General features: G+C 51.3%; 1 protein-coding gene across 1 annotated transcript in view; it reads left to right on the forward strand.

Moving 5' to 3' along the window:
• Positions 1-10,251, forward strand: part of IMPA2 (inositol monophosphatase 2) — an 86,209-nt gene extending 75,958 nt beyond the window's left edge. The window contains exons 7-8 of the mRNA XM_077136020.1: positions 4,324-4,475; positions 9,688-10,251. Coding sequence (XP_076992135.1) covers positions 4,324-4,475; positions 9,688-9,803 — 268 coding nt within the window. The 3' untranslated portion in view covers positions 9,804-10,251. The remainder of the gene's footprint in view (positions 1-4,323; positions 4,476-9,687) is intronic.
• The last annotated feature ends 541 nt before the right edge of the window (positions 10,252-10,792 follow it).

The following is a 10,792-nucleotide window of genomic DNA, read 5'->3' on the forward strand; positions in this document are numbered from 1 at the left end:
GAAAGCAGCAAGAGAAAAGCAATCCATCACATACAAGGAAAACCCAATAAGACTATATGTAGATTTCTCAGCAGAAACCATGGAGGTGAGAAAACATATTTGTGGGATAATGTGGGATGATATATTTAAATTACTAAAGGAGAAAAATCGCCAACCAAGAATTCTATATCCAGCAAAACTGTCCTTCAAAAATGAGGGAGAAATTAAAACACTTTCAGACAAAAAAATCACTGAGAGAATTTGTGACCAAGAGGTCTATATGCTGTCTACAGGAAATGCATCTTAGACTCAAACATAAACATAGGTTGAAAGTGAAAGGTTGGGAAAAGATATTTCATACAAATAACAATCAGAAAAGAGCAGGAGTAGCTATACTAATATCCAACAAATTAGACTTCAAATGTAAAACAGTTAAAAGAGACAAAGAAGGACACTATGTATTAATAAAAGGAACAATTCAACAAGAAGACATAACAATCATAAATATTTATGCACTGAGCCAAAATTCTCCAAAATACATGAGGCAAACACTGAAAAGAGAAATAGACACATCTACCATAATAGTTGGAGACTTCAATTCCCCACTCTCATCAATGGACAGAACATCTAGACAGAGGATTGGTAAAGAGAACTTGAATAATACAATAAATAAACTAGATTTAACAGACATTTATAGAACATTACACCCCACAACAGAAGGATATACCTTTTTCCAAAGTGCTCATGTATCATTCTCAAGGATAGACCATATGCTGGGTCACAAAGCAACTCTCAATAAATTTAAAAAGATTGAAATCATACAAAACACTTTCTCAGATCATAAAGGAATGAAGTTGGAAATCCATAATAGGCAGAGTGCCAGAAAATTCGCAAACATATGGAGGCTCAACAACACACTCTTAAACAACCAGTGAGTCAAGGAAGAAATTACAAGAGAAATCAGTAAATATCTCTAGGCAAATGAAAATGAAAACATGACATATCAAAATTTATGGGATGCAGCAAAGGCAGTGCTAAGAGGGAAATCTATTCCCCTAAATACTTATATCACAAAAGAAGAAAAAGCAAAAATCGAGGAATTAACTGCCCATTTGGAAGAACTAGAGAAAGAACAGCAAACTAACCCCAAAGCAAGCAAAAGGAAAGAAATAATGAAGATTAGAGCAGAAATAAATGAAATTGAGAACATGAAAACAATCAAGAAAATCAACAAAACAAGAAATTGGTTCTATGAGAAAATCAGTAAGATTGATGGACCCTTAGTGAGGTTGACAGAAAGAAGAGAGAGGATGCAAATAAATAAAATCAGAAGTGGAAGAGGAGACATAACCACTGATCCCACAGAAATAAAGGAAGTAATGAGAGGATACTATAAACAGCTTTCTGCTAATAAACTCGACAATGTAGATGAAATGGACAAGTTCCTAGAAAATCATGAACAACCCAATATTGACTTGAGAAGAAATAGACGACCTCAACAAACCAATCACAAATAAAGGAATTGAATCAGTCATTAAGAAGCTCCCCAAAAAGAAAAGTCCAGGACTAGACGGCTTCACATGTGAATTCTGCCAAACATTCAAGAAAGAATTAGTACCAATCCTGCCCAAATTCTTCTAAAAAATTGAAGAGGAGGGAAAGCTACCTAACTCATTCTATGAAGCCAACATCACCCTCAGCATATTAAAAGAGTTATACACAATGACCAAGTAGGATTCATCCCAGGTATGCAAGGATGGTTTAACATAAGAAAATCAATTAATGTAATACACCATATCAACAAATCAAAGCAGAAAAACCACATGATCATCTCGATTGATGCAGAAAAGGCAGTTGACAAAATTCAACATCCTTTCCTGTTGAAAACACTTCAAAGGATAGGAATAGAAGGGAGCATCCTCAAGATGATAAAGGAAATATATGAAAACCCCACAGCTAACATCATCCTCAATGGGGAAAACTGAAAGCTTTCCCCCTAAGATCAGGAACAAGACAAGGATATCTACTATCACCATTGTTATTCAACAAAGGAATGTGAATAATGCAGGGTGTTGAAAATAGATGATAATATTTTAAAACTTTAACTTATGTGTGAGACTAAAGCAAAAAATATTTATTTGTTACAAAATTTATGTTCTGACTAGTGCATTTCCTAATATAACTTATGTGGACAGCTTAACTGAACACCATAAGTACATGAAATCTTGAGTAGGGCATGAGATTTTGTAGGTGTGTCCAGAGTGATGCCTCGATAAACCCCAGAAGGATTTGAACAGTGAAAAAAAAGTATTTGCAAAGTCCCCTTAGGAGAATGGTGAGAAAGGGGGGAAATTCAACTTCCCCAAGTGGAGAATTCTTGATATTCTCACAGGCAGTGGGGACAACCAAAGCAATGGCGAAGCCCCCATTCTTGGAGTTTGTTCATATGAGACTTAACTCTGCAAAGGATAGGTCAAGCCTACTTAAAATTAGGCCTAAGAGTCACCCCCAGAGAACCTCTTTTGTTGCTCAGATGTCTCTCTCAGCCAATATGGCAAGGAAACTCACTGCCCTCCCCCTCTCTACGTGGGACATGACTCCCAGGGGTGTGGACCTTCCTGGCAACATGGGACAGAAATCCTAGAATGAGCTGGGACTCAGCACCAAGGAATTGAGAAAACCTCGACCGAAACGGGGAAGAGAGAAATGAGACAAAATAAAGTGTCAATGGATGAGAGATTCCATACAGAGCCGAGAGGTTATCCTGGAGGTTATTCTTACGCATTAAATAGATATCACCTTTTTAGTCAAGGTATATTGGAGAGGCTGGAGGGAACTGCCTGAAAATGTACAGCTGTGTTCCAGTAGCCATGATTCTTGAAGATGATTGTATAATGATATAGCTTTCGCAATGTGACTGTGTGATTGTGAAAACCTTGTGTTTGATGCTTCTTTTGTCTATCTTATGGATAGATGAGTAAAACATATGGATTAAAAATAAATAAATAATAGAGGGAACAAATGTTAAAATAAATTTAGTAAATTGAAATGCTAGTGATCAATGAAAGGGAGGGGTAAGGGGTATGGTATGTATGAATTTTTTTGTTTACTTTTTATTTCTTTTTCTGAATTGATGTAAATGTTCTAAGAAATGATCATGATGATGAATATACAACTGTGATAAAAAGAATGTTCATATTGCATGTTGATTGGTTTTATTAATAAAATTTTTTTTTAAAAAGATGCCATTAAGAATATTCATGATTCATGGGAGGAGGTCAAAATATCAGTATTAACAGGAATTGGAAGAAGTTGATTCCTGCCATTTGAGGGCTCCTCAGTGGAGGAAGTAACTGCAGATGTGGTGGAAATAGCAAGTGAACCAGAATTAGAAGTGGAGACTTAAGACGGGACTGAATTGCTGCAATCTCGTGATCAAACTTGAATGGGCAAAGAGTTGCTTCTTTTGGATGAGCAAAGAAAGTATTTTCTTGAGATGGAATCTACTCCTAGTGAAGATACTATGAATGTTGCTGAAATGACCACAAAGGATTTAGAATACTTACTTAATAAAGCTGCAGCAGGTTTTTAGAGGATTAACTCCATTTTGAAAGAAGTTCCACTGTGGGTAAAATACTGTCAAACAGCATCACACGCTACAGAGAAATCTGTCATGAAAGGAAGAGTCAATGGATATGGCAAACTTCACTGTTACCTTATTTTAAGAAAGTGCCAGCCACAGCCACCTTCAGCAACCACTAACATCAAGGCAAGACCCTCCACCAGTAAAAAGATGATTCACTGGAGGCTTGGCATTTTTTAGCAATGAAATATTTTTTAATTAAGGTCTGTACATTGTGTTTTTTTAGACATTATGCTACTGCACACTTAATAGATGCCAGTATGGTGTAATCACAACTTTTGTATGTACTGGGAAACCAAAACGTTCACGAGACTCGTTTTATTGCTGTTGCCTGGAACCCAGCCAGTGATAACTCTGAAGTGTGTCTGTACCCATGTAGGACAAATAAACCAACACCCAGTGTTGGAACTACTCGCCCCATGAGGCTGTATACTTTTAATAAATTAGACACTCAGTTCTTTAGTTGCATTGGCCACATTACAAGTGCTCAGTCCATGGGTAGCTCTATCGGACCACCCTGCGTGAATCCAAGGTTTTTAACCCAGGGCTTGTTGATCGGAACGTATTGCCTCATTTGTAATTTCCGAGGCCGCTGAGCAGAAGAGGGTTCCCCTGGGTGAAGCCAGCGTGCCTGGCACCCCTGACTCGGGGACACCTTCTCTCTGGGGCAGATGCCCATGGAACGTGCTGATTTTTTTCAGGGTCCGCGTGATCGGCAGCTCCACCCTGGCCCTTTGCCACCTGGCTTCGGGGGCTGCGGATGCCTATTACCAGTTTGGCCTACACTGCTGGGACCTGGCAGCCGCCACCGTTATCATCAGAGAAGCGGGAGGCACCGTGATGGACACGTCAGGTGAGCCCTTGTGGAGCCCCTCCAGGCCACGCGAGGTGGGGGCCTCAAGGGTGATGTTTTCTGGGGTTCCCTGCCAGATCTGATTCTCTCCCCTTCCCCAGGGTCTCCACCAGAGACCAAGCATGGGAGTTACAAAAGCAGCGGGCCGGGCCCAGTCCTAGACTTCTGTCTTCTTTTCTGTCCCTCTAGACATAAAAAAAAAAAAAAAAAAAAAAAAAACACCCCGGGATGAGAAGGTGTTTTCTGGATAGTAATATTATCCCTTTACACTCGCCTAAGGTTAGCGGTTGTCAAAAGACTTTCACCTACCTCCAGACCGCCCGAGAGTCCAGCAGATGGGCAGAGCGGTGGTGCCCTGTTCCCCAGGTTTATGAGCAAAGGCAGCGTGAGGTGGAGAAGCCAGGTCCTGCCCCCGACCACGTGGCTCGGAGCTGAATCAGCCCGGTAGAAAGCAGGAGGGGCCCGCTGGGCTGGGGAGGGGGGTGCTCAGAAAGGGGGGGCCCCTTCTGCCCCCTTCAGGTGACATGCATCCAGGTGGTAAAACTCACGTGGGCATCAGGACCCACAGGTGCCCGTTCTCACTGCGAGTCCACTCTGCTTCGGGCAGACCTGGATCGAGTGTTTACCAACCACAAATCAAAGACGGGGAGGATCCTGTCTCAGTCCCTTCTCTCCCGCTCCGGAGCCTGTTAGCAGAAACCCGGGGGCTCCCTTGGAACGGCTGCCTACGCGCAGTGACCTCGGAGTAGAAAACATCCTCCGAATGATTCATAACCAGACCTAACAAGTCAAGTTAGTAGATTATCATTAATTGATCCAAGAAATTGATCAACGGAACAAGTTACCCCAGGGATAACAGCGCAATCCTATTTTAGAGTCCATATCAACAATAGGGTTTACGACCTCGATGTTGGATCAGGACATCCAAATGGCGCAATGCTATAATGCTATAATGCTAAATGCACAGCTATTATTGGTTCGTTTGTTCAACGATTGAAGTCCTACGTGATCATTTTTACTTCAATTTTTTTCCCCTTTCTCCCACTGAAAGTCCTCGGTTGAGCTGCCAGAAAGGTTCTAAATGAAGGGATGTCACCCGCACATGATGGCAGGACCAGGCAAGCCAGTGTCACATTAAAAAGAGGGAGGTGCAGGTTTCCACTGCCCAAGTCCAGTCAGGTTGCTTCGTGCAAGTAAGCCCCAGCGCTGCCGGTGTTCCTGTTCCCCTCTGCCCCTCCCCAGCCAGGGACATGCAGGCTCCATCCTCTACCCCCACTCCCCTCCCAGGGACATGCAGGCTCCATCCTCTACCCCCACTCCCCCCCCAGGGACATGCAGGCTCCATCCTCTACCCCTGCTCCCCCCCACCAGGAACATGCAGGCTCCATCCTCTACCCCCACTCTCCTCCCAGGGACATGCAGGCTCCATCCTCTACCCCTACTCCCCCCCAGGGACATGCAGGCTCCATCCTCTACCCCCACTCCCCCCCAACCAGGGACATGCAGGCTCCATCCTCTACCCCCACTCCCCCCCAGGGACATGCAGGCTCCATCCTCTACCCCCACTCCCCCCCTCCCCCAGGGACATGCAGGCTCCATCCTCTACCCCCACTCCCCCCCTCCCCCAGGGACATGCAGGCTCCATCCTCTACCCCCACTCCCCTCCCAGGGACATGCAGGCTCCATCCTCTACCCCCACTCCCCCCCCCCAGGGACATGCAGGCTCCATCCTCTACCCCCACTCCCCCCCCAGGGACATGCAGGCTCCATCCTCTACCCCCACTCCCCCCCCAGGGACATGCAGGCTCCATCCTCTACCCCCACTTTCCTCCCAGGGACATGCAGGCTCCATCCTCTACCCCTACTCCCCCCCCAGGGACATGCAGGCTCCATCCTCTACCCCCACTCCCCCCCCAGGGACATGCAGGCTCCATCCTCTACCCCCACTCCCCCCCCAGGGACATGCAGGCTCCATCCTCTACCCCCACTCTCCCCCCAGGGACATGCAGGCTCCATCCTCTACCCCCACTCCCCCCCCAGGGACATGCAGGCTCCATCCTCTACCCCCACTCCCCCCCCAGGGACATGCAGGCTCCATCCTCTACCCCCACTCTCCCCCCAGGGACATGCAGGCTCCATCCTCTACCCCCACTCCCCCCCCAGGGACATGCAGGCTCCATCCTCTACCCCCACTCCCCCCCCCAGGGACATGCAGGCTCCATCCTCTACCCCCACTCTCCCCCCAGGGACATGCAGGCTCCATCCTCTACCCCCACTCCCCTCCCAGGGACATGCAGGTTCCATCCTCTACCCCCACTCCCCCCCAACCAGGGACATGCAGGCTCCATCCTCTACCCCCACTCCCCTCCCAGGGACATGCAGGTTCCATCCTCTACCCCCACTCCCCCCCAACCAGGGACATGCAGGCTCCATCCTCTACCCCCACTCCCCCCCAACCAGGGACATGCAGGCTCCATCCTCTACCCCCACTCCCCCCCAACCAGGGACATGCAGGCTCCATCCTCTACCCCCACTCCCCTCCCAGGGACATGCAGGTTCCATCCTCTACCCCCACTCCCCCCCAACCAGGGACATGCAGGCTCCATCCTCTACCCCCACTCCCCCCCAACCAGGGACATGCAGGTTCCATCCTCTACCCCCACTCCCCCCCAACCAGGGACATGCAGGCTCCATCCTCTACCCCCACTCTCCTCCCAGGGACATGCAGGCTCCATCCTCTACCCCCACTCCCCCCCAACCAGGGACATGCAGGCTCCATCCTCTACCCCCACTCCCCCCCAGGGACATGCAGGCTCCATCCTCTACCCCCACGCCCCCCCCAGGGACATGCAGGCTCCATCCTCTACCCCCACTCCCCCCCAGGGACATGCAGGCTCCATCCTCTACCCCCACTCCCCCCCCACCAGGGACATGCAGGCTCCATCCTCTACCCCCACTCCCCCCCCACCAGGGACATGCAGGCTCCATCCTCTACCCCCACTCCCCCCCAACCAGGGACATGCAGGCTCCATCCTCTACCCCCACTCTCCTCCCAGGGACATGCAGGCTCCATCCTCTACCCCCACTCCCCCCCAACCAGGGACATGCAGGCTCCATCCTCTACCCCCACTCCCCCCCAGGGACATGCAGGCTCCATCCTCTACCCCCACTCCCCCCCCAGGGACATGCAGGCTCCATCCTCTACCCCCACTCCCCCCCAGGGACATGCAGGCTCCATCCTCTACCCCCACTCCCCCCCCCACCAGGGACATGCAGGCTCCATCCTCTACCCCCACTTTCCTCCCAGGGACATGCAGGCTCCATCCTCTACCCCCACTCCCCCCCAACCAGGGGCATGCAGGCTCCATCCTCTACCCCCACTCCCCCCCAGGGACATGCAGGCTCCATCCTCTACCCCCACTCCCCCCCCACCAGGGACATGCAGGCTCCATCCTCTACCCCCACTCCCCCCCAACCAGGGACATGCAGGCTCCATCCTCTACCCCCACTCCCCCCCCACCAGGGACATGCAGGCTCCATCCTCTACCCCCACTCCCCCCCAACCAGGGACATGCAGGCTCCATCCTCTACCCCCACTCCCCCCCAGGGACATGCAGGCTCCATCCTCTACCCCCACTCCCCCCCCAGGGACATGCAGGCTCCATCCTCTACCCCCACTCCCCCCCAGGGACATGCAGGCTCCATCCTCTACCCCCACTCCCCCCCAACCAGGGACATGCAGGCTCCATCCTCTACCCCCACTCCCCCCCCACCAGGGACATGCAGGCTCCATCCTCTACCCCCACTCCCCCCCCACCAGGGACATGCAGGCTCCATCCTCTACCCCCACTCCCCCCCAACCAGGGACATGCAGGCTCCATCCTCTACCCCCACTCCCCCCCAGGGACATGCAGGCTCCATCCTCTACCCCCACTCCCCCCCCAGGGACATGCAGGCTCCATCCTCTACCCCCACTCCCCCCCAGGGACATGCAGGCTCCATCCTCTACCCCCACTCCCCCCCAACCAGGGACATGCAGGCTCCATCCTCTACCCCCACTCCCCCCCCACCAGGGACATGCAGGCTCCATCCTCTACCCCCACTCCCCCCCCCCCAGGGACATGCAGGCTCCATCCTCTACCCCCACTCCCCCCCCAGGGACATGCAGGCTCCATCCTCTACCCCCACTCCCCCCCCCACCAGGGACATGCAGGCTCCATCCTCTACCCCCACTTTCCTCCCAGGGACATGCAGGCTCCATCCTCTACCCCCACTCCCCCCCAACCAGGGGCATGCAGGCTCCATCCTCTACCCCCACTCCCCCCCAGGGACATGCAGGCTCCATCCTCTACCCCCACTCCCCCCCCACCAGGGACATGCAGGCTCCATCCTCTACCCCCACTCCCCCCCAACCAGGGACATGCAGGCTCCATCCTCTACCCCCACTCCCCCCCCACCAGGGACATGCAGGCTCCATCCTCTACCCCCACTCCCCCCCAACCAGGGACATGCAGGCTCCATCCTCTACCCCCACTCCCCCCCAGGGACATGCAGGCTCCATCCTCTACCCCCACTCCCCCCCCAGGGACATGCAGGCTCCATCCTCTACCCCCACTCCCCCCCAGGGACATGCAGGCTCCATCCTCTACCCCCACTCCCCCCAACCAGGGACATGCAGGCTCCATCCTCTACCCCCACTCCCCCCCCACCAGGGACATGCAGGCTCCATCCTCTACCCCCACTCCCCCCCCAGGGACATGCAGGCTCCATCTTCTACCCCCACTCCCCCCCCAGGGACATGCAGGCTCCATCCTCTACCCCCACTCCCCCCCACCAGGGACATGCAGGCTCCATCCTCTACCCCCACTCCCCCCCCAGGGACATGCAGGCTCTATTCGCTATCACCCCCCCACCTCCCAAGGGACATGCCATCTCTCTCCCCACCCACCCACCCCCCGACTCCTCCAGTGTGCCCCACAGAGCAGCAGCTCACCATCCCTGGGAACCCGTCAGATGGGCAGATCCAGCCCCGCCCCCCTGCCCCCAACCTGTTGAATCAGAGAACCTTCATCTTCACTCAACCTCTGGACCCCACTGGCTGTCGGGGTCCCTGGGACTGGGGCATGGCTGGACGCGCTTTACTTTCCTGGGCGCGTGTGCACGTGGAAGTGCGCCCGCCTGCACGGTGACCCTTCGGCCCTCTCGTCCCCAGGCGGGCCTCTGGACCTCATGTCCCGCAGAGTGGTGGCGGCCGGCACCCGGGAAATGGCGACGCTCATAGCTGAGGCCTTACAGACTATTAACTGCGGGCGGGATGATGAGAAGTGAGGCGGAGTGAGCCACGCAAAAAGCGACGCCGGCCTGGCGATGAGCAGCCTCTCTGCAAATTCCAAAGTTCAAGATGGATTCCTTGGGATGCTTGTAAGGGTTTGCACTCACTGTCAAATGTTGCACACACTCCTCGGTGGCTGTCCTCCTAAGTCCCCGTGTCTCTCCCCTGGAGGTGGTGGTGCCTGGCCTTCCTCTGTGATCTCACATAGCCTTCTTCAGGTTGGTACCAGTCCTTCTGTCAGAGCCAAAACCCAAATCTCATATGACATATATGCCGATGGTCCAATGCAACCAACCAACCTCCCTCCTTTCTCCGTCCCCCCTCCCCGGAAGGCAAATCTCAGGTAATAAGACTTTACAAGATTTTAATACTGCTGATAAAGTGGATTCGTTCTCAGGCCCTTCACCCATGGTACGTCAAAATGCAATAAATCAAAATAACACACCCTGTCGCTGTTTCCTGCCCAAACAACAGGCAAATCCCCAGCTATGGGGAGACCCAGGCTCTGTAGGAAGTTTGCGTGTTAAAACTCAAAGCTGGGGCGGTGCAAGGGTGGCTCAGTGGCAGAGTTCTCGCCTGCCATGCTGGAGACCTGGGTTCAATTCCTGGTGCCAGCCCATTCAAAAAAATAAATAAATAATTTTAAAATAAATAAAAACCCAAAGCTAGCCTGCCATGCCAGAGACCCAGGTTTGATTCCCAGTGCCTGACCATGCAGAAAAAAAAAACCCAAACTGACAGTGTTCCTGGTTTATCAGCTGCTTTGATAAGTAGCAATATTTAAATACAAAATATTTACAGAAAAATGCAAAGTGCAAAGACAAGTGTCTGAAATGCTGTTGTTTGGTGATCAGTTCAGGAGAAGAAATTATAAAATATCCTCTGGGCCTTTAGTTGTGTCTTTAGGAGGCAGAGTTTTGTAGAAGAATAATTCTATGGCTAGCCAGGTATCTTTCCTGAAGTTTGATTCAGAAAGGAAAGTAAT

Source organism: Tamandua tetradactyla, chromosome 18 (genome assembly GCF_023851605.1).
Source record: "Tamandua tetradactyla isolate mTamTet1 chromosome 18, mTamTet1.pri, whole genome shotgun sequence".
NCBI lineage: Eukaryota > Metazoa > Chordata > Mammalia > Pilosa > Myrmecophagidae > Tamandua > Tamandua tetradactyla.